Below are 27,869 nucleotides of genomic sequence, written 5' to 3'. Positions count from 1 at the left end.
CCTCAGGCATCTCCTCCCGCCAAAAGCCTCTATTTTTTCCCTCATTCTACTTTTCTTTTACTAGTATTTTGTCCCTCGATTTTTAATTTATTGCAGGATAAAAGCAGGTTGTGGGAAAGTTACTTTCAAACCTGTCCATTGCTGTTGCAAAAGGTCTTCAGTTTCCTGCTAGAATGAACTACTTAAGTTTGTTTGGATTCTCTTTTTTTTTTCTTACTTTCCAACTTAAATGGCTATTGCTGTTAGTATCGATTTGTAGCAAATTTTTTTTTTTAAATAGCTTTTGTGCATGTTGACAAGTAGAAAAATAAGCTTGTGAAAGCTTTCTTAACTTGAAAGATAATCATGAAGAAAAGAGGAATGAATAAGCTTGCTTCCTAGACCTAATATGTTTTTATTGGCTTGGGTTTCAAGATATTTTCGAAGGCAAAAATTGAAAGGTAGAAGATGAAGAAGACAGCTCGAATGGGTTAAGACTTTTTTATCCTCTTCAAGTCTTCAAGCATGCTTCAGTTTGATTTCATTTAACTGATCATATAAATATTGCTGGTGATTAGTCAATGTCCATACCTTTGATTCCTAGACAATTACTGATTGATCAATTTTGGTATCTCTTATCTAAAAGGAAAAGTTGTTATGAATCGGAATTAGATTAAATTTTCACGATAATTTTTTAAATCATACTTGTTAAACAGAGATCATGTATCAAACATTGAAAATTTATTGAGAAAGATGAGTAATGAAACTTTTGTCCCCTCTTAAATGGTTGATTTTGAGTCAAATATTCTGATAATGATAAAGGGCAGTATAGTATTCAACAGATGAGAAGGATAGCATTATCCTTTGGAAAGAGAAGTTCACCATGCCTGCTCTAATAATTGTATTCTGGCTACAAATGGAAACTGAATGGAATGCTGCATTTATAAAAAAAAAATGAGCCTTTTTAGGGGGAGATTTGATTAAGAGATTTTGAAGTCAGAATTGTACATTAAGTCTATAGGAAAAGGAATCGCAAATCTGTAAATTTGAAAACGGTGGAATAAGCAAATAACAGCATGACCAATGTAAGGTATGAGAAGGGTGAGTGGGTCATGACCTGATCTGAAAGGGCCAAAGGAAAGGGGATTCGCATCGCAATATCCAGTAGCCCCCCGTTTTGAGTAGACTGTACACAGTAACCAAAACATGAGACGGACCTCAATTTCGCATCTCGATGTCTACTATTACTACTAAGAAACCTTGGAAACCAAATCCCCATCTTACCAAGTTTTCATCTTTACCAATTTTATCACAATCCCCCCTCGCCCCAACAACCCCAAAGCCACCCCGATAATTTCAGATCCTCCCTGGAAATACCCATTTCGTGGTTCCTTCTCCTTTCTATTGATTGGGAAAACAAAAAAAAAAAACACACCCAAAGCCTTCTTTTTTAGATTTAGACCTACGACACGTAACCAAAGTACAGAAACAGAACACAAGACGAGACCCAAAACATTACCAAACCCAGTTTGAGTTTGGTCTTCTTATTTGTTTAGAAGTCTTTCGAGTTAGAGACACATCCCCCCCCCACGCACACCAATTTATATTTTTGTTTCCTTTGTATCGAATTCCCTTTCTTCCTTTCACTTTTGGCCACGGGAACATGCCCAACTCCCCATGAAAACCTGGTTGTCACGACTCACGAACCACATCTATCTATCTATCTATCTATCTATCTATTCCCTAGACCTTAACCCCCCCCCAACACCCAAACTCAAAAGAAAAAAAAAAACCCTTTTTCTCCAATTCCATTTGCCTAGCGAAAAAACCTAACATCCATGGAAAAAAAAATTGGGTGATCTTCCTTAAACTCTATATAGAAGGTAAAATACATTAGCCGCCCCCTTCTCTTTTATCTCCTCTGTTAATTAACTTTGGCTTATATAGCATTTCACATGTTATGCGCATTATGTATGTCACATTTTGCAGTCAATTTCTAATTCTATGGTTCTCTTCTGTGACCTAGCTGCTCGTTGCTGTGCTCTTTCCTGCTGCTATGCCCTAAATATTAGTATTATTACATGACTTACCCCTCCCAAAAAAACCCATTATCTTAAATGTAATGAACCCTTTCCCTTCCCTTGTAAGTTTATCTAAAATTTTTAGAGATTAATTGTTTTTATGTACTTAGCTACATGTTATCTGATTTGGAGATTAGATATCTTTCTTACTTATATGATCTGGAATTTGGACCCACCGACCATGTAGTCACCATTTTTAATGATCTGTTTATGGGGTTTTTACATAATGTGAATCTAATAGAAAGGGGTTTTCGGGGGTTAATATTATGACAATTAATGATGAAATTTGTTGATTATGTTAGGGTTTTGTGGCAATTCTGTTTCTGGGTTTGTTGGTTTAGGGTTTAGCTAATGATCTCTGGAAAGTTTGGTTTTTGGGATGGATTTTAAGATCTGGGTTTAGCCATGCTGCATATTTTCTTTGCAGAAATAGCTTAGCTTTGGCCAGGAACCCTACACTTTAAAATAAACGCTAAATGGGTTTTTTTATTCTGCTAATTTAATTCATTATAAAATAAAGGAATCTCTTAAGTTTCTGGAAATTTTTTTTTTTCTTGTTTGATAATAATTTGAAGCTTTTGGTTTTATTTTACATGTTTTGCCTAATACATGAGGACAGCCTTTTCATTTCTATCGAAAAGATGATTATCACTATGCTAAATTTATGGCATCAAAATGAAATCATTGGTATTGATAGATAGTGCACGTTTGTTGTAGAAATGGGATGAACCGGAATTATTAAAATTCTGCATGGATTCCAGAATTTTAGCTGCCAATTCTGTACCTAATCCAGGATGTTTTAGAAATGTATAAACTGTTGTGAAAGGTGAAGTTTGATGAAATTAATGCTGACAAAATACCTTTAGCTTTAGCACTTCCTTTCCTGGAAGATGTCATGTTCTTTAAAATTGTAAATAAAGTTAAATAAGTAACAATACAGTGACTGAGAGCATGTTAAACTGGTCATGTAAGCACTATGTAGATGTTTGCCTATGTAGGACTTTTCCATGGCTGAATGGCACCATGCATTAAGCCATAACCCTCTTGCAGGATCTTAGTGTTTCATTTAAATTGCATGAAGTACATTCTGAGCATTCATATCTATGTATTTTACATGCTCGTGCTCATGTGTAACTTGTATCTCTGTTCTGTCTTTATCTTAAGTCCTGTCTATACTATATAATGTATCTGGTTCTGTATTTTTATCTTTCTTTTCTTTTTTTTTTTTTTTTTTTTGCAGTTTTCAATATATATCTTTGGCCATATTTCTTTGGCATCATCTTACTCTTCCATGGTTGAGTTTTATTTGGACAGGGAAGTGACTTTGGCTGATAATCAATGTTCATATGCACAATACACTGTTGTAGAGACTTCAGTTTGAATCATGGAAGTGCTCCCCTGTTCTGGTGTTCAGTATGTTGCGGATTCTGATTGTGCTCAACAGAGTTCAGGAAGTACTGTAATCTTTGACGGAGAATCTAAACACTTGGAACATAGAAAAGAAGTTCAAGTGGCAGATGGTAGGATGGATGAGTTATTGCTAGGTGTGGAAGGGAATCCAATGGAAAGACAGGATGAAGGTCAAGGCACAAGGGATGAATTGCCTATTTCGGAAGAACACCACAGTGGATCTTCATATTATGATGCTCAGGCAGAGGGCCAAAGATTATCTTGTGGATCACATGATTATGAAGATGATGATTCAAATGCACAGAATTGTTGCACTGGACCTTATTTGCCATCTGAAAACTCTAATTTAATCGTGGATACCATAGAAAGTGAATTGCTGAGCAACAACAGGGAGGGAGAGCTGTCTCTTTCAGAGCCTAAGTGGTTAGAGCGTGACGAATCTGTGGCATTGTGGGTCAAGGTAGCATTTCTTGTTTTAGCTTTAATATCCATCAAATACCATATCTCTTATCCAAAGTTTAAGGTTTTGATTTGCATTTCAGCAACTGTTTCTAGGATGTGCTCTCATATTATGCCTTCTGTATTTTTTAGGAATTGGTATATTTGTGTGCTTAACACATTATCCCGTTTATTCTCTTAAATTCCCTTGATTATATCATCTGAATAGTTTCTCTATTAAAATCCTGTTTCTAGTTTTTTGTTTAATTTTTTATGATTATCAGTTTATTAGTTCTTTTATATGCTAGAAGATGAAATACATGTGAATTTATTTTCATGTTGATACTCTTCTGTTTTTCCAAGTATAGTGGAGAGGAAAATGGCAGGCTGGAATCAGATGTGCAAGGGCGGACTGGCCATTATCGACTTTAAAAGCAAAACCGACTCATGATCGGAAGCAGTATTTTGTGATATTTTTTCCTCATACCAGGAATTATTCTTGGGCAGACATGTTACTTGTCCGGTCCATTAATGAGTTCCCTCAGCCAATTGCATATAGGAGTCATAAAGTTGGACTAAAAATGGTTAGAGATTTGACTGTTGCAAGGCGCTACATAATGCAAAAGCTAGCTGTTGGGATGCTGAATATAATTGATCAGTTTCATTGTGAGGTATTGTTTTTCTTCTTCTTCCGTTTTTTTTTAATCCTTGTATATTTGATATACTTCCTCAGTTCCTTAGCTCTCTTCTTACCAGAGTTCTATTCCTAATTGTGTAGGCTTTGATAGAGACAGCACGAAATGTGATTGTCTGGAAGGAATTTGCTATGGAGGCTTCACACTGTAGTGGTTATTCTGATCTTGGAAAGATGCTTTTGAAGCTTCAAAGTGTAAATCCTTAACTTGACATGCTTCAAAAGATGTTAGAAACGTTACCTGCATTAGATGATGGACACCAAATAATAGCATGTGATGTGGATGATTTGACATATGTAAAACCTTGTGGATAAATGAAAATAAGGTGGGAGGTATTTGGAAAATGAACAAACATGGATAAGTGAAAGGTCTTCCCTACTATATCCGTACTCTAAACCAGAAATTGATTTAATTTCATGCATTAACTTACACCCTTTATTAGAAACGCGTGAAAAATAGCTCTTTGCTAACCTTATACCTTTTTGTTGAGATTTTAGTTGTTACTATATGAGAATATATCCTGGCGGGAGCTGAATGGTCGCATATTCTTAGTTGTTTGAGTTCATCTTTGTTGAAGTGAGTAGGGCGTTGACTGCTGTCAATATCATAACCACACAGCCATCTCCACCATTTACCTTTTATCTAATTTATGTCAATCTCCTCTGCCATTCCCCTCTTTACATGGAATAAGAATGAGGTAATAACATTTCTCTTCTCTGCAGATGATATTGCAGCGCTACATAAATGCTGACTGGCTTCAAGAATCGTTTCACTCATGGGTACAACAATGTCAGAATGCACATAGTGCTGAATTAATTGAATTGCTAAAGGAGGTATGTTTTTCTCTATGGTTGCCATTTCTGTTGATATCGGTGCATATTGAAATAGAACGTGGTTTGAAATTATGAATCTCAAATGGATTTCCCAAGTGTGTAGAATTTTTGTCACCTAACAGTCACTGTCACCCCTCCCTCTCCCGCTTTGCTTGACCTTTGGGCTTGGAAGTAAAGTTTTTAGAACTACATCTAACATTCCATTAAGGCAAACAGGGGGGCGTGCATCAGTTGCATAACTTTTGTTTCTTCTGGGGCAGTGGGGTGGGGACTGTTGTTCTGCCCATTTCATAGTCAATTTGATATAAAAGTAATACTTTTTCTTTGCCTTTGATTTAGGAATTGTTTGATTCTATACTGTGGAATGAGGTTAGGTCTCTTGGGGATGCACCTGTGCAGCCCACACTTGGTTCTGAGTGGAAAACCTGGAAGCATGAAGTTATGAAGTTGTTCTCAACTTCTCATCCTGTATCTACTGCTGGAGATATTGAGCATCGGAACAGTGATGGTCCCTTGAACACAAATCTTCAAGTTTGCAGGAAGAGGCCCAAACTTGAAGTACGTCGTGCAGAGACACATGCCTCGCAGGTGCAAAGCAATGGTTCAGATCAAACTATGACAGTTGAAATTGACTCTGATTTTTTTAGTAGCCGAGATGCTGTAGATGTCAATATGCTAACACCAGAACTTTGTAAAAAGGAGGATGAGAGGGAGGAAACCACGACGATGGACGCATCAAATAATTTGACTGATAGATGGGAGAATATTGTGGTTGAAGCAAGGCATTCTGAGCTCATCCACACTAAAGATGTTGAAATAAAACCAGCAAGTGAAGAGGTCAAGAGCACCTCAACTCTGAACATTCAGCCAAAGGAAGTGGAGTTGACACCTGTGAATGAAGCAGTTGTTAAGAAATCCATAGATACTGGGAGTAAAAACCGGCAATGCATAGCATTTATAGAGTCTAAGGGAAGGCAGTGTGTGAGGTGGGCAAATGATGGGGATGTTTATTGTTGCGTGCATTTGGCCTCTCGTTTTATTGGTAGCTCTGGCAAAGCAGAAGTGACTCCCCCTGTTGATACACCAATGTGTGAAGGTACCACCGTGCTTGGCACTAGATGCAAGCATCGTTCCCTATATGGCTCCTCATTCTGCAAGAAACACAGACCCAAAAATGATGCAAATAATATCTCACATTCTCTGGAGCACACACATAAAAGGAAGCATGTGGAGATTATTCCCAGTTCAGAAACCACGTATTGCAGAGATATAGTTTTGGTGGGAGACAGTGAAAGTCCCCTGCAAGTGGAGCCAGTGTCAGTAATTGATGGTGATGCCTTCCATGAAAGAAACAGCTTAATTGAGAAGCCTGAACATTTCAGTAAAGATCATGATCATCATTGCATAGGCTTATACTCCCATAGCGGTTTTGATCCTTGTCATGAAAGTCCTAAACGGCTTTCATTATACTGTGATAAACACCTTCCGAGCTGGCTCAAGCGTGCAAGGAATGGTAAGAGTAGGATAGTTTCGAAAGAAGTGTTTCTAGATCTTTTGAAGGACTGCTATTCACTTGAGCAAAAATTGCATTTACACCAAGCATGTGAACTTTTCTACAAGCTCTTTAAAAGTATTTTATCTCTAAGAAACCCAGTTCCTGTGGAAGTCCAACTTCAGTGGGCCCTTTCTGAAGCATCAAAAGATTTTAGAGTTGGGGAAATTTTGATGAAGTTAGTTTACAGTGAAAAGGAGAGACTCCAAAGGTTATGGGGCTTCACTGGCAACGAAGGTGCACCTCTGTCCTCTTTTGTGGAAGAACCAGTTCCATTGCCATTGGCCATAAATGATAGCTTTGATGATGATAAGACTATTAAGTGCAAAATATGCTCAGTGGAATTTCTTGATGACCAGCAACTTGGCACACACTGGATGGAGAATCATAAAAAAGAAGCACAATGGTTGTTTAGAGGTTATGCTTGTGCAATTTGCCTGGATTCATTTACTAACAAGAAAGTTTTGGAGTCCCATGTTCAGGAGAGACACCATGTGCAATTTGTTGAACAGTGCATGCTTCTTCGATGCATTCCCTGTGGCAGCCATTTTGGCAATACTGAGGAATTATGGTTGCATGTGCTGTCAGTTCATCCTGTTGATTTTAGACTGTCAAGGGTTGCTCAACAGCATAATTTATCTGCAGGTGATGAATCTCCACTGAAACTTGAGCTCAGAAATTCAGCTTCTTTGGAGAATAATTCAGAGAATGTAGGCAGTTTTCGAAAGTTTATTTGCAGGTTTTGCAGCTTGAAGTTTGATTTGCTGCCTGATCTTGGTCGCCACCACCAGGCCGCGCACATGGGACCTAGTTTAGCTAGCTCTCGCCCCCCAAAGAGAGGGGTTCGTTATTATGCTTATAAATTAAAATCTGGGAGACTTAGCCGCCCTAGATTCAAGAAAGGTCTTGGGGCAGTATCATATAGGATAAGGAACAGGGCAACTGCAACTATGAAAAAACACCTCCAGGCATCAAAATCGATTGACACTGACATCATTAGTGTACAGCCTCATGCAACAAAGACAGCAAATCTTGGTAGATTAGCAGAATTCCACTGCTCAGCCATTGCAAAAATATTATTTTCCAAAATTCATAAAACAAAACCGCGACCTAATAACTTAGACATTTTGTCTATTGCTCGCTCGTCTTGTTGCAAAGTGAGCCTCAGAGCCTCATTGGAGGAGAAGTATGGAGTTTTACCAGAATGTATGTACCTTAAGGCGGCCAAACTTTGCAGTGAGCACAACATTCAAGTCGAGTGGCACCAAGAGGAATTTGTATGTGTAAATGGATGTAAGCCTGTCAAGGACCCAGATTTTCTGTCCCCATTGATGCCTCTTCCTAATGGTTTTGGGGGCCACCAATCAGGAGATTCCTTGGATCATGCAGATGAGGAGTGGGAACTGGATGAGTGTCACTATATCATCGATTCACAACATTTTAAACAATGGCCCATGCAGAAGGCCAGTGTCTTTTGTGATGATATAAGCTTTGGGAAGGAATCTGTTCGAGTAGCTTGTGTGGTTGATGATGATCTTTCTGATTTTCTTTGTATCTCTGGTGATAGTTCCGATGAACAAAATGCTAGATCCTCCATGCCTTGGAAGAACTTTACTTATGTTACAAAATCTATGCTTCATCAATCCCTTGATCTTGATACTGAGGTACCTTTGTGTTCAGATTATTATATCCTTTTGTCTATTGCTACATATAGATTCCTTGCAGTTATGCCTCAATGCAGTTTACTTTGATTGAATGTCACAATGACCTTACCACCAGAAGTTATTTTTAAGATACTTGATTATTCTCTTGCCTGGAGATTTCTGGGTTTTGTTTGATAATACCATCAAATGCTATTTCTTAAGACAAGGACAGGCATCATCTTTGTGCCAGATGGCTTGCATCTCACCCCTCACATGATGTACATTTGTAAATTGTTTGGATAGGTTTAACTCTTATGTTTTGTCTTGTAAAAATTGTCATTTTTCCTTCTATTTATGTATACAAATTTTTTCAGAGTTTGCAACTCAGGTGCACCTGTTCCAATTCAACATGCTGTCCTGAGACATGTGATCATGTATATCTCTTTGACAATGATTATGAAGATGCAAGAGACATATATGGGAAACCCATGCGTGGCAGATTTCCATATGATGACAAAGGGCGAATTATCTTGGAGGTACTTTAATTCCTGTTCTATCAACCTTTACTATTTTCACTCTAAAGCATCATATCTTGGTGTTGCTTACTTATAGTGTTTTTCAGGTCACATATAAAAGAGTGTGTGCTGTTATTCGCTTGAAGAATCTTTTTATACAGTCAATCAGATGGCTTTTTTTCTTGCCCTTTATTGTTGCTTGGCATGCAATGGATGGTTTTTTCTTGACAAGGAGTGAATTATTGACTTGATTTGATGCTCATAAGCATCTAATACGATGTTTTTTCCTCCTCTTAGAATTGCATAGCTTCACCATTCAAAACATTATAAAATGGCAAGCCCTTATTGATAAGTAGATATGGCTACTTAGTCTGGTTGGCATCCTTGATGCTGTCTTTGATTCTGGTTTATATCTTGTGATGAAACCTTTGTAAAACTGTGCAGGAGGGCTACCTTGTCTATGAATGCAATCACATGTGTAGCTGCAGTAGGTCATGTCCAAATAGGGTTTTGCAAAATGGAGTAGGACTGAAATTGGAAGTATTCAAAACAAAGAATAAGGTAATGCTTTCAATTTTTGGTTGAATGCCTATAGGTTTCTTCTTTGATGTTGCTGCATGTTGATCTTCAGGGCTGGGGAGTCAGGGCTGGTGAACCAATTCTGAGTGGCACATTTGTATGTGAGTACATTGGTGAGATCTTAGATGAGCAGGAGGCAAACAATAGGCTTACCAGGTTCCACTTCTCTATTTATGAAGATCCGTTTTCACCTTATGGTTGTTTTTATGCTTAATGTTGAATAGGCTATATGATCTGATTTCAGGTATGGTAGAGACGGTTGCAACTACATGTATAACATTGATTCTCATATCAATGATATGAGCAGATTGATTGAAGGACAGGTTCGATACATCATTGATGCCACCAAGTATGGAAATGTTTCTCGGTTTATCAATCATAGGTGAGGATACACTTTTCCATGCATCACATACTGAAATGCTTGCCCATATTCTTGATTCTGGTTTGTCTAAATTGTAACTTGGCCATAATAATTGTGTGACTGAGGATTCAGAGGTTTTAAATATATTGACCTTATTTCTGCTGTGAGTAAGATGCCCTTTAGCATTTATGACTTTTCTGAGTATCTATTCTGCCTAAGTGGTGCAGTTCAACTTTTATGAATCCCATATCTCTACTTTCGAGATCTTGAATTTCTGTTGATTCACTCTTGATAACTTATCCTTCTTCTTTTAATTCTCCCAGTTGCTCACCAAATCTTGTGAATCATCAAGTTCTTGTGGACAGCATGGATTGTCAGCGTGCTCACATTGGTCTCTATGCCAGTCAAGATGTAAGCACTTCTCAACAATGTAGAGTATAAATCTGTCACATCTGTGAAATCTCAATGAACTAAGGTTCAAAATGTTTTGTGGAAGACCTTGTGGTTTAGATGACTTAGTTTAATTGGGTGACTTATCGGAAAAAGGAAAGAAGAAAGTAAAAGAGTTTAGTTGGGTGAAAGAAATAGGCATCTCTTGACTTTTTTCTTCTACCAAGATATAGTAGGTGATCTCTTCAATGCTGGTCATGATTGTTACCTCATTGGATTGGATTCACCCCCACATCTAATTAGTAATTAGTTTTTTTTTTTCTTTTGCAGATAAGCAGTAATTATTTAAGATCTTGTTATTGAATAAAAAACACTTGTTTACTTTTCGAAAGAAAAAAGTAATAATCAAAGGGTGTCATTCTTATAGTATTATGCATGTGTTGAATCCTGCCATTCTATTGTTGTACAATTTTGCAGATAGCTATGGGTGAAGAGCTGACTTATGACTATCGATATGAACTACTGCCTGGACAAGGGTATCCATGTCAATGTGGAGCTTCCACATGCCGGGGCCGCCTTTACTAAACCCTCAGTGAACACTATGGGGTCTCTATGATATCTAAGGTTTGCAGTTAGAGTTCACAAATGAGGTTACAAGGCTCGACCATGGGAGCTTTACCTCCATCAAGCCAGTCACAGGACTAAATCTGGGAGTCTCATTGCCAACAGTTCTACCTTTTTATGGGGACGTTCTTGCATTAAGGCAAGGGTAAACTGGCCAAGTCTGTATAACTGGCAATGGAATTCAGCAGGCTCCAGACAGAAGGTGCAACTTTCAATATAGATTTTCTACCAAGCCAGATTGTACCTACATGCTTCTTTCTAAACGGGCTTCAAGGAATGGGATAGAAATCTTGAAGTGTATTTTGGTAGATGTCTTTCTAGATTTCCCCCCTCCTCTCCCCCAATTTAATTTTTTTTTTCCCTTTTTTGAGTACTGAAGTCACTTTTGGGTAGGGTATACTGTAGATTTTTCTGTTTTTCCCCATTGTACGGAGTTCTTAGGTTGATAGCTTAGCCTAGGAATGCTAGAAAGTAAGTACTGTAGTTTTTTTGATGCATGAATTGCCTCTTTTTGGTATTAGTGCATTATTTGTGACATTCTCTCTAGTTTGTTCTCCCATGTATAAAATTTATTCTCCATTGCATTGCACCAAAAGTTTGAGCAGTAATTGTCACATGTTTGTGTAATGTCAGAAACTGACCGATTAAAAAAGACATGACTAGACAAGATATGTCATTACAGACATGTCGAAACTTTCAATTTTCCGAAGTGGGTCATGTACAAATTTTCTCCACAAACGAACAGAAACAGGGACGACTGCTCCTCATTCTTCTTTATTCTGACATATCTGATATCTGTCACAAAAATGTTACAGGATTTGCATTACCAAAATGCTAGAAGTTAGTATGATCAACTATGGTGTGTTGGTGTAAGTTATCTCGTAGATTCCAGGCAGGACAAGGAATTCTGGTCCATCCATAGCTGTTGTTCAAAACCTCATTTCCCCTTTCTGAACCACAAAGAAGACGAAGGGAAGCCCGTAGCTGAAAGCCACCACGAATGCCATTCCTGTTTTGACAAATTTAACCAGAAACATAACAATTAAAAACTCTTTCAATCTCAGATTCTGATGTTCACGAACAATACAAATGGAATAAACTGGTTCTAAGTTTCTCACCATATTCAACAAGTCTTCCAATTTTGTTCTTCTTCTTCCTTTGCTTGAGATCTGTTGGGTCTGATATAGCTTTGAGATGCAAAATCATAGAGATGATAACCAAGGCACTACCAGTTTTCTCCCTAACAACCCTCTCAGTCAAATCTAATGACCAGAATCCTGCTATCTTAGTCAAAGAATCTTCAATCACAACCTTAACAAACAAGAACACTGCAAGAAACAGTGCTACTTTTGCGATATGCCTGATCGCTCCTTTACTGGAGTTTCTCCAATTTACCAGATTAACAACACAAGCACAAGCATAGAGGGGAAACCAGAAGAACCAATCTATGCCAATCAGTATTAGGATAAGAAAAACAAAAGAATTATTAGCTAATAAAACAAAAGCAAATACAAAATCTCAAGATGAAAAACTATAATCATTATACCAGGATCATTCAACTGGACAGATGAAGAAAAACCAAACATGATTGCCATTAGCAGAGAACACCAGCTGAATAGCTTTGTGGGTTTTGCCATTGTCTTCTGTTTCAAAGATGCAAAGAAAGTTTAATATGTTTTGTGTATAACAATTATAATAGACGCCCAATTCCTATAGTCAACTGCTCAACTTTCTGGAAGTTCAGTATTCTTAATTATCAATCAGCAATGTACTAGCAGTATTCTGGAGTTGTATATAAAATTAAAATTGCTTTATTTTATCAGCAGATCACCTTTCTTTATGTGAGGCTTTTGACTTTTTGGGCATATCAAGCATCTTTCCATACCAAACCTGTATTATATGCAATAGAATATTCTTTAACAAATGAGTAAAGCTTTGGAAGGAATGAGAGGGCATGCATCTTCAAGTTCTTACATGTTAAACAATGATGTTAAATTGATCAATTTTGGTTAAAGAAAAACCATGTTTAAGGTCCTTTTTTTTTTTTGCCATTGCTAAAATCGAGTTTTGTTTGGGAGTGGAAAACAGAAGCTTGGGTAAAGGAACCCGGCAGGGACCATGTCCACATGGGTACGGGGTTTGGGGTGACACAGTTCAAAATCTAGCGCAGACATAGCAGGCAACTTGGCTGATCTGCTGTAGACATTATCCCACAGGCATGCAAAGTAAAAGTGCCTCCATTGAGCCAAAGCATGTTACAGATAGGGTTCCAAGAACTCATTGTTTCTAGATGTTGAGCAATTCTGTCAAACACAGTTTTTGCGTAGATAAAATTGAAGACAAAGAACGAATGAATCTTGCGAAAAGGAAAGAAAAGAGAGAAAACAAAAAAGGGTTTCCTCAAATTATGTTAACATTGCTCATCTTTTTATTCTTTTTATATACAAACATGTACCCCGAGAAACTAGCTTATTATAATCAAATAGATATATGTGACAAATGTACAAATTTGCTTATGAAGTTTTTAATAAGAGAAAAATCAGAAAAAAGGGAAAATTTTGAGATATTTCTATAGAGATTATTCCTCAGCTCCCACTCTTGACCCATATCATAATGAGGTCTATTCTTGGGTTTTTAAAATAAGATATGATTAATCATCATGCTTGGAATATAAGTTACAATGTAAGAAATTATATATAAAGATTAAAACCAGCAAATGACAGAGATTAGTGAGTAATTGATAGCACAAACATGGCACACGAGTCCACCAGGGACGACCCACCACATGGAGAATGATTCAAATGAGTGGCAAGGTGGGCCAAATTTCCAGCCAGGCCATCTTGCAAATGGTTTTCCTTTTGGAACCACTGATGATGAACCCTTGCTCTCTTTTTCCCCCATCATTTCTTAGAACTCCATTATTGCATTACAGCATAGAAAGCGAGAGTTTACTGAAATGAGGAGGAAGGGGAGGAGGGGCTGCCCCCAAAGTCAAAAAGATTTTTCAAGAGCCTTGCTTTGATATTTGGTCTTCTAACTAATGCCATCATCTTGTGTGGAATTGTGCCACATGCTAACTTCTTTTTTTTTTCTTCTATTTGATTGTGATAATTTCCTTCCTTTTTATAAAGCAAGTAGGGGGAATTGCCAATTTTAAACAAAGCAAGTGTATTTTCATGTTCCTATGAATCAATTTGAATGATGCTCTCTGCCTTTATTTTTTTTCTTTTTTCCCTCTTGACAGATGGGTCCATTCAGAAGCTTTTGTTAAGATCTGAATTGATGGCAAATCAGAGAGGAAAGAAGACATGTAGTTATAGCCTATAACAAGCTTCTTTTTCCCCCTTTGCTAACAAAATAAAAGGATCAAGGATGAAGGAAATGATGAATTATCTAATATAGCCTATAACAAGCTTTTTTACCCCCTTTGCTAACAAAATAAAAGGATCAAGAATGAAGGAAATGATGAATTATCTAATATATATGAGAAGTTGAATTAAGAGAATGCTCCCAATAATAACATGAGTAGTTCTGATTAGGCTCTTTATAACTTGCTAGTATGATGGGATATTAAAGCTGTTCTAGTTTAAATTTGAACCCTCCAAGGTCATAATAATCTTTCATAAAAAGTTTTTATAACCATGCAACTTTTACTAATAATGTTGTTGGCTCTTCTTGTGTTTTAAATGTCATCATAAATTTGTTAACCTAAGCTCAAACTACACTATCCAACCAAGAAGGAACATGGTTAAGGCATTGACACAGCTATTTCAATTACTGTTCAAACTAATCAAAGTATTATGCATGTTCTGATTTTCCATATTAGATGTTAGGTTTGGAATTTAATGAAACCAATGTCTTTTAAATAACCCTTTCGTCATCTTCTCACAATGTTCTGGTTTTGCATTAAGATTCAACATGGAAGAAGTTACTATGTAGTTTCTGTTGGGCATGATGACCTTGTTCAAATAAAGAAGAAATCCAAATGTATGCTTTCTTTTAATTGCTCTGGCCTTTCCAATATTTCCAAAAGAAAACCTCCAAACAAAGTGAGTGATTTAACGTAGACAAACCAGAGTTGAAGTTTCTCTTCATCTAACAGAGAAAAAAAGTAACGAAGAAAGATCAGCATGTGCTCTTCATCACCCACAAAAATACACAAAGGTGAGTTGAGAGTTAAGAGACTTTTCTTGGAACATCCATCATTTTCACTATCCCCAGCACTATCAAAGACTGTTGGATCTCCCCACAATGCCCTTCACCCATTCCTAACTCTGTCGGCCAAATTCAGCAGCCCTTTGAGGGCATCTCAAGTCATTTCATTAACCCACCAGGCCACCAGTACTCATGAAAACGATGCTCACTTTTGCATAGAAAATCCAGCAGCGGCCCACAAAAGCAACGACTCGAGACAGAAAGAACCCAAAAATTTATGGGGTTTGGCAAAAATATAAAAATGAAGTTAATAAAGGTGGAAAATTTAAAAGAAAGGTGATGAGAGGCAATTAAAAAAAAGAAGCTTGTTTGATCACAAAGGAAGCGTTTTAAGACAAAAGAAAGAATATTCAGAGTGGCAAAGACATGCAAAGTAAAACAATCATCAAAAGCATAGGGAGAGACAGAAACAGTGTTAAAGTAAAAGCAAACCAAACCGCATCAAGTTCCTTTCTTTCTTTCTTTTTAATTTTTGGTTTATTTTTACTTTAGCTGTTGTGGGTTAATATTTCTTCTTTTCCTCTCTGTACAAAAAATTAAAAAGAGTGACACTTTACTCATTATTCTGCCCCGGGCAAAGTTTGAGTTGAATGGTTCCCTTGATGCTTGACACCAGAGCTTTCACTCAATCATTTTAGGCACCCGTGGGCTTAGAAATAAGAGATAAGAAATGGGTTTTCAGAGGAGATACCCAGTATACACATTAACACCAGTCTTTCTTTAGCTGAGGTTTTTGTGTTTGGAAGTTTTCAAGATTCTCTTTGTTGGGTATAAAAAGGTACACTTTTTTCATGCTTGTTTTCTCATTTTTTTCAAGGGTTTTTTTTTTTGTTTTCCCCTATTTTTCTCTAGGATTTTGATCTATAGTCTGGAGGTAGGAGAATCTCTAAATATTTTGCTTTTCTTTTTTTTTCTCCTTTCCCTGTCTTTCTGGGATTTGTTGTTATTGTTGTTTGTATTGCTAATCAAGCGTCTTGAAGAAATTTCAGGTTCTTACTTTGTAGAATCTTTATTTTGCTAACTTTAGATTACTGTTCCAGTTTGTTTTATCTTAGGAAAGCTGTAAGTTGGAGTACTTTAATTTTTGGTAGTTTTATTTCAAATAAGATTTCACTTAATTGTTTTAGGCAAGTTTGAACAGTCTTTTTTTGGCGAGGAGAGAGCTAATTTGTTACTGTATAGAAATCTTTTAACGTTAGTGGGTATGTGCCTTATTTTCATAAAATAATGCTTTGAGTTATTGCTGAAAATGGCTGAAATTAGACTCACTAGGGTAGAGCAAGGCCAAACCAAGATTAGAAATGTCCCAATTGCTGTGACCCCGGAAGGTTTCTGGTGTTGTCCCTCTCCTGTTGTGTTCCAAAAGACTCTCAAATCACAAAATCCTCTTAACAAACCCAAATCCTCCTCACCACCACCCAAGACTACTGTTCAGAAGAAACAGATCCCACTAACTGAGAAGAAGCCAATGACCACTCCAATAAGGGCAGCAGTTACCTCTGATGATCAAAGAACTTTTACCCCAGATAATCCTGGTATTAGTGCACCGGTTGTTCTTGAGAGGGCGCCGAGGCCTAAGGTAGAACATGTGCCTAGGAAGGTGGCAATTGAGTTTGGTGAACCAGGAACCAGTGATATGAAGGTGATTCTGCTTGGAAAGCAAGGGTTTTGTGTGAAATTGAGTGTGCACAAGAAAGTTCTACTGGAGCATAGTAGTTTTTTCACTGATAAACTTTCTGAGCAAGAGTCTGGTTTGTCTTGCCTTGAACTTGATGACTGTGAGGATGTTGAAATTTACGTTGAAACTGTGGGACTGATGTACTGCAAGGAAATGAAGCAGCGATTGATCAAACAAAGTGTTTCACGTGTGCTCCGCATTCTCAAGGTAATTTGCACGTTCATGCTATGGCCTTTCTATTTTTAGGAGCTGAATCTTTTTATGTTCTGCATACACACACATGCTAGGGACACCATTTGTAGTTTGTTTCCAACCTTAACAAATAATTATATTAGTAAAGAGAAGTCTTCTTCCCAGCTCAGATTGAAGGAATATCTGATGCTGAGGCCCATTTGTTATTTTGAGACCTTATCTTACCTGAGTTTACCATGTGACTAGTTACCACCATCATCTTTCTATAGCCTTTTCTCCTCTTATCAAGCTGCCTAAATTTTGGTACATATGTTGCGCACTTGGACTTAATGCTTGCCAGGTTACATATCAACATATCATTCTGTCCTTTTGTTGGATCTAGTGATGTGGTTTGATTAATTTATTCAACTTTTGTATAATTGTTTCTTGCATCTTCAATACTTGCTATTATTTCTGCTTTATTTGAATATACCATTTTTTGATGTACATGAATTCAAAAGGCAATTAGCTGTCTCACTGCAACAGATATTTATATTCACACTGTGAAATGCTGCATAACTGGCAGATCAAAATTTTCTTTCTCATGCTTGGAAAGCCGAGTAAAATACTCAAACGTTACCATTGAGGATGTTTGCTATAAGTGTAGTTTGGATTTACTTGTATTCTTGCTAATGTCCTATCTCTATTGTCTGAGATGGAGCCTCAGAGACAGAATGAAGATGTTGCCTTGTGAAAGGATGATTCTGACTTGGAGAATTAGTAGAAATTAATGATTAAGATTTGATCCTATTAGCAACTACCTATGTCTTTCTGTTTCTCTGCTTGATGCCAATTATTTTATTCTTGCTAAAGGTGAGAATGGCATAACCTGTCATTTTGTTACAAACTTGCATTCTTAGTGATGTGTATTCTGAAACTTTTGAAGGGCATGTTGTATCATATGTCCATCACTGGATTCATTGTTTGCTAGTTATGCTTAACATTTGCATATTAAAAGTTTAACATGATGTTGATGGATATCTAACAATTTGTTCAGTCATAAACTTAATACATGTGAGCATGTTTTGTTAAAATATCTTTTTTTTTCTGCTGTATGTGAAGCCAGCTACTGGATTTTAGAGTTCTTTCCTTTTATGAAATTTCCTTATGCATGTCATCAACATCTTTGCAGGTCGCTGAACTACTTGGCTTTAACTCATGCATTCAATCATGCTTGGAATACTTGGAAGCAGTTCCTTGGGTTGGTGAAGAGGAAGAAGAAAAGGTGGTCTCTTTAGTTTTGCAACTCCAGGGTGAAGGTATTGGAGTTACCCCAGTATTAAAACGCATCTCTTCTGATATCTCTAATCCCCCCAGGGACACAATTTCACACATAATGGAACTTGTTCTTAAAAGCAATGAGGAGAGAGGCCGGCGTGAAATGAAATCTATAGTATTGAAGCTTCTTAGGGAGAATAATAGTCTTCCAAGCTATGCTGGTTCAGCTGACATCTGCAATGAAACTGTTTATGCATCATGCAGAAGCTGCTTGGATTCACTTTTGTCTCTGTTCAAGCAAGCAGCTGACCCAGAATTCACTGCTAAACCCATGGAAAGCAAAGAACCTGTGGTGAAACAAATAGCTTTGCAGGCAGATAATCTCTCATGGCTGCTTGAGATTTTGTCTGACAGGCAAGCTGCAGATGAATTTGCACTAATGTGGGCTAGCCAGCAAGAGTTAGCAACGTTACATTCAAAGCTGCCTATTGTGTCTCGTCACCATGTTAGCTGCATTACAGCTCGGTTGTTTGTTGGAATTGGAAAAGGGGAGTTGCTACCAGTGAAGGACACTCGTCAGCTGTTGTTACAAACCTGGTTGCAGCCATTGATCAATGACTACAGCTGGTTGCAACATAGCTGCAGATCATTTGATCGGAAAGTTGTGGAGGAAGGCATCGGCAGGACAATCCTCACATTGCCTCTAGAGGATCAGCAGAGTATTTTGCTGGCTTGGTTGGGCAGTTTTCTGAAGGCTGGTGACAACTGCCCAAATCTTCAGAGGGCCTTTGAGGTCTGGTGGCGTAGAACTTTCATTAGACCTTATGCAGATGCCCAAGGCAATGCACTCCAGTCAGATAGCTCGGTGACATCAAAGCAGTAGACTAAAGAAATAACAATACAAGTGAGACCATGTGTAAATTAATTGGAATTACCTTGCAGAGTTTGCGGAGAACTCACTTCAGCTTAAAATAACGGTATACTGAAACAAAAGTACTTATAAGTACTTGTTGGAGTATTTCTCCATTACCAATGGCAAGTCTCCTTGGAGGTAGCGTGATTTCAGTTAACTACTTCATGCTGCTGTTTCGTACTAGAATACAATATGAAATGTATGAAACTTACTTTGGATTGATGAGTGCTGGTTGATTGTTTTGATCTGGCAATTCGCAGAAGGAAATTTTAATTCAAGGTTCTTTCCTGTGAATTTTTCATCTAGCTTGATATATGGTTGTGCATTTTTCCTGGTGCAAATTAATGTCTTATTCAGTTTATCTTTACCTCTGCTGAATCCAAGTTTTGTTGAAGGTTGCAAAACTGTGATTGAACATGTGTGATAATGGAAAATTGGGTGGTGAAAAGTAAAGTTGCTTTCTGAAATTTCGGTATGCGCTAAGAACCCAAACACACCTTAACTAACACACTTCATATAACTGCAGAGTTTAACCATTTTCTTTCCTGCAATTCTTTTTCTTACTATTCTGAAGCCCCTCACTCCATTTTGCTCCATGAGAATACTTATAGAAAACTTTCCTTCTTTTTTCCAAACCCATTTTTAAAAGGATTGGATCTCTCTGAACTAAGTGCTTATTGTACTTCTCCATGAAAATTGGCCCTTCCTCTTTTCTTCCCAAACTTGACACAATGGCCTTTTTGGTCGCACGGCCCGTCCTTAAATATAAAACAAGAGTTTAGCAAGGGAAGACCAAAACATGTTGTGGGGCAAATCTCTGGCTCTGTATTCATATGGACCAAACCTTCCATCAAGTCTAGGCCAAGTTCGTGGGCCAACCTTGAAAGGTTTATCTCTAATCTTTCCGGTTCCAGTTTTCACAAACCAACGGATGCAGGGTGGGACTGCCGTGCATCACTTGGCGTCGTTAGGCTCTTTTTGTCTGTTGCCATGTAGCTATTAAAACAATTCCCATTCTCATGACTGAGAATATAAATGCAATGGATGAGACATTTTGTATTCTTTTGGATTAAAATGCTCGTATGATGAATTTGAAAGGCATGACAGTGTTCGTACTTTTCATCCTAAAGTTGTCGGTGCAGTTTGTCCATGTACATGTGCTTTGAATGTGTCCCTTCTCGTGCTTTCTCGCCCTGAATCATACGTCCTTTCGTGTCCCACAGCACATGATGCCATGCTTTTCCGTAGCTAAGCAAAGTAAATATACTAGGCAGCGGTAGCTTTGGATTAGGCATGCCCCGTCCTAAGTTTTAGCTGCAAAGTAAATATACTATCCGAAGCAGTGAAATGCATTGGCGTGATTGCCTTCAAGATTGATTGTGATTTGAGAAAAATGGGATCCAACTCAAACCAAACATGGAAGTCTAAGATTATAATCAGATATCGATCTCAAAACCGTTAATACCCACCCCTAAATGGAAATAGCTGTACGAGTTCGAGAAGATGTGTCATGACTGCCACTACCAGAGAGTTGATTATGTTTACACTTCTGCAAGTGGAATATACATGCCCCTTGGCCCGTCATTTTCTAGGTTAGCAATCTCTTTACTGAAAAGCTTTGGGATGGAGGGTTCCTCTCAATCTATTGCGATTTGCAAGTATACAGAAACTAGAAACCTATGATATTCGAACTCGAGGTGACTGTTATCATCAATTTCTTTATATATTTAAAAGGTTAGACCTTCGTATTCATATCCAAAATTTGAAAGGAAAGAAATAAATAATTTCTACTTCTTGATCGGTCTACAGGTTTTAATACCAGATAATTGACATGTCAGGTGATATCAACGCAATAATTTTTCAATCAGGAAGCAAATTTGCATCAATATCCAACTATTCTATCCTGTCATTTATGATCTCAAGTCCAGTTCTCTTTTTCTGATTGGATACATATAGCTTCAGTCAATTTGCAGACTTCATTGCGTGTCCTATAATTAGTACACCTCTACAATGAAGTAAAGATCAGGGGGCCAGGAATTGAGATGGGGCGTGAGAGAGACATGGGGCATTCAAGCCCACTAATGAACATTGTTCCAAGATCATTTTGTTTCTAAGCTTCCAGTCTCCTCGAGCCTTCAAATCCTTGTGATTTTGTATTTTTTCCTTTCTATTAATATCAACAAAACCAATAACTTGGACATGTACGACTTCGTACCAACTTGGAATGACCCTGGTCCCTAAAGGACTAAAGACTAATTCAGTTAAACTCGTGTAACATGTAAAGTTCATAAAACTGAGATGGACATCAAGGAAGCTAACAATATCGTAATGCTTTGAGTTCCTTTTCACCAATCTTAAGTCTTGGACTCTTTCCATTTTCTATAACCTAACTACACACCCTTATTTTAAGTCTTCAAATAAGGTCCCCTACCTAGACCTGACCAGAAGATCGGGCGAGTGTCATTATACAACCATAGGATCTTTTGCAGACAAGACTTGAATGCCAGTGGCCCCTACAAATGGCTGGCAGGATGTAGAAACTGAACTTTGCTCCTAATGAATTCATATATGGGTTTTCTTGCTGGCGGCCCATGTTCCAGGGAGTTGGGACCTTTTAGTTTTTAGCCCATCCTTGTCATTGATATTTCTAATAATCAGCTGCAAGCAATCACCATGCAAAAAATAGAAATCAGAAACATACAACATTACAAAATTTCCTTCACAGTTTAATACAAAAGCTGGTCTCAGTTTAAGAGGCAAAAAAGCATTAGTATCTAATGATGTGAAATGCTAATCTTAACAACAATCCCAAACTACATGGGAAAGATCAAACTCTTTACTTTTGTTTCCACTTTCATCCTGTTTGTGAACCTTTATCCGCATTGCGGGTAAAGTTTGTGACGAATTAGTTCTAAAATTGTGGCGGTAGTGCTCTATCCATCTACCGGCAACCAGGCTTGAACCCCACATGGGCTGGAGTCTGGAAAGAGGGGTGCTGTGTAGCAGAGGCCATCCACAATTGTGACCCCCATCCTTCACCCTGGCTGGCTGAAATCTTCAATCAGTTCCATAAATTCTTCCCAAGATGGGCCCAAGCCCAAAAACCCAAAATTTTCCAAGTGGGGTCCATGGGAGGAGAGTCATCTGGTTGGTGGACAGTCCTTGGGTAGCTTCTGAGTAGCCATTTTCGAGGTGGGGACTGACCCAAGTTGTTGTGCAAAATACTTAAGCACCCTTTTGTGGAGGGGTCCTCTGTTTTAAATGGAGGAAATTAAAGGCACTCATATGAACTTTTCGTCTGTTTCTTTCGCATTGAATTCGTAATTTACACACCCCAAACAAGACAAACAAACCATTCTGGACGTACATGGGCGACCCATTTTTGAATAGTCTAGTAGAGGTTCGAGCCTAACAAAAACCCAGGTGTTACGAAACAGCGATCAGAAGAAAAAGGAAAAACAAAGAATTGGGTCAGGATCAGGACCACCCTCTCCATCGGTTAAGAAAATAACGTTTATCAGACATTGAATGTAAGATTGTAAGGTAAAAAAGAAGAAACAAAAAACAGAAGCCCTCATTTAAGGCTCATCATAGATTCTAATGGTATTTCTCTATCAGACTTCAGTTCCCTTTGGAGGGTCGATTTTTTAAACCCTTTTCGTGTCATGAACTAATATTCAATTCTAGCTAGTTTCTTTAAACCAAAACCCTCCTTACATTGCTCAGCTGAATGCTCTTACATCAAGGAGAACCAAAGCTGTTGCTGTTGTTGTACGTATAGTCAAAGCCTACTTTTGCATTTGTTTCAGCATGGTTTAATTCTTACAGGTTGCTTCAAAAACATTAAATAAATCAAACTCCTTTGCTCGATCATGCAAATGGGGGGTGCAGTCATTCCTTTCATTTCATTTGTTTTTACAAAAAGAACTCTTGAGACTTAGCATCTGTCTCTCCCACCTTGTCTCTCGAATCAAGAAAATGGAGACACAGCTGAAAGCGACACTGCTTGCGACTTATCTGTGTGATAGAGAAACGTTTGAGCCTGATAGGCTTTTGTATTTTTGCGGCTTTAGATAATGATTTTAACCGCTGGAATATCATATCAAAAGCCCTTCCCTCCCCCTCCTCCCCCCCCCAGCAAAGTTTAAACAATTCCCTTCTTTTTCTTGTTTTTTGGCCACAATATTTTCACCCATGAAATTATACATATCTTGGATTAAAAAGGAATTGATCGTTGCAGCAGAACAACTTAGTAAATCTAAATGTAGAGATGTTGGTTATATTGTTTTCTCAAAGGAAAAGCAACATATTAGGTAACGAGTACTTGTTGCTTTGCAAGTTATTTGTTTTGGATTTGAAGGAACCTTTCACATATAGCGTTGTTTATCAGGTAACACAATCTGCTTAGTTATAGCTCTGCGAGCAAAAGCAGACAGAAACTTTGACAAGCGATTGGTTCGGGCCGGGGTGGCTGTGCATAACAATGACTTGTACCAGCCACATCCTGCCAGGCAATTTCTTTTTAGGTAACATTGGCTACTTTCACGTTTTGTACTCCTCTTTTCTCTCTTTGTCTTGGGCATTTCTCCAGTCAAGAGACCAAACAAGGAATCATTATGCAATGACAATATTGTCTGACACAATTTTGCAATTTGGAAACGCACACTGTTCCTGTGATTTAATTATATGTGCTGAGCCACAAATACTTTTTACACACATTTATATAGTAGTTGTAGTTTTGGGCATATGGACTATATTCGAGCACCTATAATCATCATTTTACTAGTGACTTTTGAAGATAGCAAATGATTATTTTGGGGGCAGCTGTTTGCACCCTTTTTCCAGTCTTTGTGAAAGCATTTCAAAATATAATCTTTTCTCCCCACCAAGGTTCCCCTATGGAAGTTAATGAATGATGTTACAAATGTATATTTGCATAAGAAAACAAATTTAATCTTGGAACTTGTAAGCATTAATTGACGATCAAATAAAATTAACTATTCGAATATTTGATTTAATGATTAGTATATATTTTTTCATTTAAAGACTTGGATATCTTTTTTTTTTAAAGCGACTTGGATAACTAATATAACCATATAGAAATTAAAGCTGCTCAGGGCTTGTGCAAAGGGCATTGAAGCACTTTGAGTTGGATTCTTGTATCAACAGAAGGGTGGAAGGGAAGGAGAAGATCTGTACAGCCCTTAAAATTTTATTGCCTACTTCTTCTTAAATTCTTCTTACACATTCATAAAAGAATTCTATATCTTGTTTGCCAACTTAACGTCCAAGGAGATAACAATCAAAGAAAGACAAATGTGAAACAGTGCTTGAAGTAATTGGATTAAAGAGTCATACCTAGGACTAGACTCTAGAGGAAGGCAAGACAGAAATAATCGTAGGTCCAGACCATAAAAAACTGTCAGCCATACAAAATTTTGCATAAAATTTGCAGCTAGCATGCATGAAAGAAAAATTTCTTCTCTTTTTCTCCCTCCTAGCTCTTGGGATATTTATTCCTTTTGGTCTTTTTATATTCGAAGGTAAAATCCCTTCAGCAGCAGCCTCCATAAAAACTTTACAGTTTCAGATAGTAAATTCGTGTTGTCATTTGGAAAGAGAAACTTACAAGCTCAAATATGAAACCATTAATGCACCCAATGTTCATACCTAACTGAGGTGACCAAAATTGACGTGCCTTAAATTCATGTTCACCATCTGCATCTACAGTTTCCTCCATGTGATCATATAACACAATTATTTCAATCATAGATTGGTAGCTATCACTGCTTAATAATATATAGTCTCAAACGTTCTGCGTATGTTTGTATGTGTGTGGACGTATCTATATATACGGACTGTAGTTATACAGTTATAGCTAGCAGATAAATAGGCCATAACTAGGGTTTTTGTCATTATGGTAAAAATAACAAAAATGGAAGAACATGTATGTTAATCTATCATCCTCCATTACCGAAAACAGGAGCAATTCTCATCACCTCTCTCTTTCTATCCCTCAAAAACATGAATAGGTCATGTTATTCTAGAAAATATAAAAGGTACAAAACCTTAAGTACATATAGAAGTAAAACAATCTACTATACAATTATAATAAGGACAAATACAGCTAGCTAACTTAATGCTACGTTTATCGTTATGCAATTTTTGTTTCTTAATAGAATTGAAGAAAAGAGGGTGAAAACAAAAGGAAAATTAAAGAAAAAGAAATGAGAATGGGATTTTCTTGTTTTCTATTTTAAGAGAATACTATGGAATATGTATTATGAAATTAACAGCCCCCAAAGTCTCTAACCGAGAAAGAAGAACTCTTCTCGGGCATGTTTCCAGCATGGCGTAGCCCTAGAGTGAGTGACACATCACCAGCCGTGGTCCCGAACCTTATGAGAGTAGAACCAATGTCAGTGTTACCAGTGGTGGTCCCGTAATCCGCTGTGACTATGCTGCCACGACGACACGTATCTTCAACGCCAGCTATCCTGTGGTGCATATCCGGGTCATGGTTGGTGGTGAAAGGCTGGGAAATGGGTGGCGCCACCTCGGTGGCGTTGTTGTTGGTGGGGGAGGTTGTGGTGGAAGGGCTACTGATAATGGTGGTGGTGGTGGTGGTATTGGGGGTGCACTGTTTTGCTTGGTTTTCCGAGAAGCATTGTCTATTGATTGCAATGAGTGATGGGTCATTTTCCATGGCATTGATTTCGGATCTTTTGCCTGCTGGTGTGGTTGTTGTTGTAGCTGTTGTTGTTGTTGTTGGTGTTGATGCTGCTGTGGCAGCTGCTGCTTCTGCTGTTGTTGAAGGCGTTGATGTTTGTGCATTGTTGCTGTTGTTGTTACTATTGTTTGGGTTCCTTTCTCTCTCTTTATCTGTTTCCCCTTCTTTAGTCTCTTGTTGGTACATCTCTTCCACCATGGGTTTCCACAACCGAACCCTGGCATTTATGAACCAATTTGAAACCTGCAAACACATATGATCAGTTTAATACATTGCACCACATGCATTTAAATCCCAGGCAAAGAACAAAATCAATGACAAGTTTAACATAACAAGACAAAAGTCGCTACTGATTATATGCAAACCGTGCATCAGTAATTATTCTCTTTTTTCTTTGTTTGTTTCCATCAGACAAAGACTAATCTTGTACAACATTAATCTGTCCCTAAAAGCTGTTTACATGATTAATTAATTTTTAAGAACAAAATCTTCACCTCAATCAGCAACCTTAATTCCTTCCAACATTATGAGCTTACTGTTCTACTTTATGGTCCAGTCCAAAAAAGAAGAAAAGAAAAAAAAGTAGTAGTCCAGAGAAGCAATAGGTAATAAATAATTTATCAGGAATAATTCATCAGGTAGCCATCTTTCCTAACATTTTGTTCAATGATGTCTGTTTGCTATAGAAAGCTCCAAAAAACTTGACACTGTCTAAAAGCAGTCATGATTATTAGGGGGGGCACTCCATTTATGACCTCGAATCACTGTCTTTTTATTACCGAGTTATAAATTATAAAAGACATAGGACTAGAATTAGGTGTTTGTCTTTCCTATCACGTTGCAGCCACACGTTTTTCCATTTTGGCTTTCATGCAGACTTAAACAGTGCAAAAACAACTCGCCCCTACTAAAGAATTACCCCTTCCCCCCCGCATTAATTAAACTAAACCAATATTCTTAAGTCAGATTCTAATATTAATTACTGATATAACTTTGCATGAACATGACAATGGAATTCTGCAAAGTAGTATAAAAAGCTAGCTAAATGAATAAAAGTATAGTGGAGAAAAAATATGTACTTAAAAAGTTTACTACGACTACTACTACTCGAAGTACAGAAAAAAAAAAAAAAACTTATCTTGGTGTATTTATGGGGCTTTATCGTGTGGTTGGAGGGTGTCATAGGGCTATTTGTTATGAGAGAGAAAAGGCGAGAGAGAAACAGATAGATAGAAGAGAGAGAAAGAGAGAAAATCAAAGCTGCAAACTTTCATGTCTCATCTCTAGTGTACTTTGTCTCTGCTCTTAAATATAATCTGTTAAGTTCCTTCACCATTCAGTATTTATGTCTCTCAACTCAGAAATCAGAATCTATGTCCTGGGGTAAAGTATCAGAAGGAAAAGAGTATAATAATTCTTTTCTAAATGGAACACAACACACACAAAATAAAAACCTGAAAAGAAAAAGAAATGGTCCTTTTCTCAAAACAGTGAATGAAACCCCAAAAAAAAGAATCAGGGAAATATAACTCAAATCCATGCAAGTTCTTCTGAACTTACTGATGGTTCCTTCCTAAGGGTATCCTTTTCTCTTCTTCTTACTAGTTAAGTGATGCTTTTTAAAACGCAGAGGTTCAGACCCCAAAGGATGAAATTTAAAAAAGAGAGAGAAAAAAAGAACTTATTACTATCAGCTAATATATATATATATATATATATATGTATATATTTTCCTTTTCTGAATTTACTGTTTTGTAGTGAAAGAGAGGGAGGGAGGGAGGGAG

The 27,869-nt window shown here is 37.5% G+C and overlaps 4 protein-coding genes across 6 annotated transcripts in view; 2 read left to right on the top strand and 2 right to left on the bottom strand.

The window, feature by feature from the left end:
- LOC18611013 (histone-lysine N-methyltransferase SUVR5) lies at positions 1,730-11,689 on the top strand. 2 transcript variants are annotated; one of them, XM_007047013.2, is made up of 12 exons: positions 1,730-1,862; positions 3,375-3,930; positions 4,277-4,579; positions 4,687-4,797; positions 5,326-5,436; positions 5,776-8,652; positions 9,006-9,167; positions 9,591-9,707; positions 9,778-9,881; positions 9,970-10,107; positions 10,410-10,497; positions 10,954-11,689. In XM_007047013.2, exons 2-12 carry the CDS (start codon positions 3,445-3,447, stop codon positions 11,059-11,061), a joined length of 4,605 nt encoding a protein of 1,534 aa, XP_007047075.2. In that variant the 5' UTR covers positions 1,730-1,862; positions 3,375-3,444; the 3' UTR covers positions 11,062-11,689. The 2 variants fall into 2 exon arrangements, with proteins under 2 accessions (XP_007047075.2, XP_017983211.1); XM_018127722.1 differs by lacking the exon at positions 1,730-1,862 and adding an exon at positions 2,090-2,122.
- LOC18611012 lies at positions 11,607-12,887 on the bottom strand. The gene is made up of 3 exons (XM_018127728.1): positions 12,647-12,887; positions 12,219-12,545; positions 11,607-12,109 (listed from the first exon to the last, which is right to left on the bottom strand). The coding sequence occupies exons 1-3, from the start codon at positions 12,735-12,737 to the stop codon at positions 12,030-12,032; spliced, it is 498 nt and encodes a 165-aa protein (XP_017983217.1). The 5' UTR covers positions 12,738-12,887; the 3' UTR covers positions 11,607-12,029.
- Positions 16,105-19,680, top strand: LOC18611011 (BTB/POZ domain-containing protein At3g50780). The gene is made up of 2 exons (XM_007047011.2): positions 16,105-17,200; positions 18,357-19,680. The coding sequence occupies exons 1-2, from the start codon at positions 16,565-16,567 to the stop codon at positions 19,323-19,325; spliced, it is 1,605 nt and encodes a 534-aa protein (XP_007047073.2). The 5' UTR covers positions 16,105-16,564; the 3' UTR covers positions 19,326-19,680.
- The window catches only part of LOC18611010 (BEL1-like homeodomain protein 2), a 7,129-nt gene continuing 4,505 nt past the window's right edge, over positions 25,246-27,869 (bottom strand). The window contains exon 4 of one of the 2 annotated variants that reach the window (XM_018128965.1): positions 25,246-26,328. In XM_018128965.1, the coding sequence (XP_017984454.1) occupies positions 25,645-26,328 (684 nt within the window). In that variant the 3' untranslated portion in view covers positions 25,246-25,644. The remainder of the gene's footprint in view (positions 26,329-27,869) is intronic. The other variant, XM_007047008.2, reaches the window with a different exon arrangement.

This window comes from Theobroma cacao, chromosome 1 (assembly GCF_000208745.1).
Source record: "Theobroma cacao cultivar B97-61/B2 chromosome 1, Criollo_cocoa_genome_V2, whole genome shotgun sequence".
Lineage (NCBI taxonomy): Eukaryota > Viridiplantae > Streptophyta > Magnoliopsida > Malvales > Malvaceae > Theobroma > Theobroma cacao.
The sequence above is the reverse complement of the archived record's forward strand: the minus strand, read 5'-3'. Positions and strand labels throughout refer to the sequence as shown.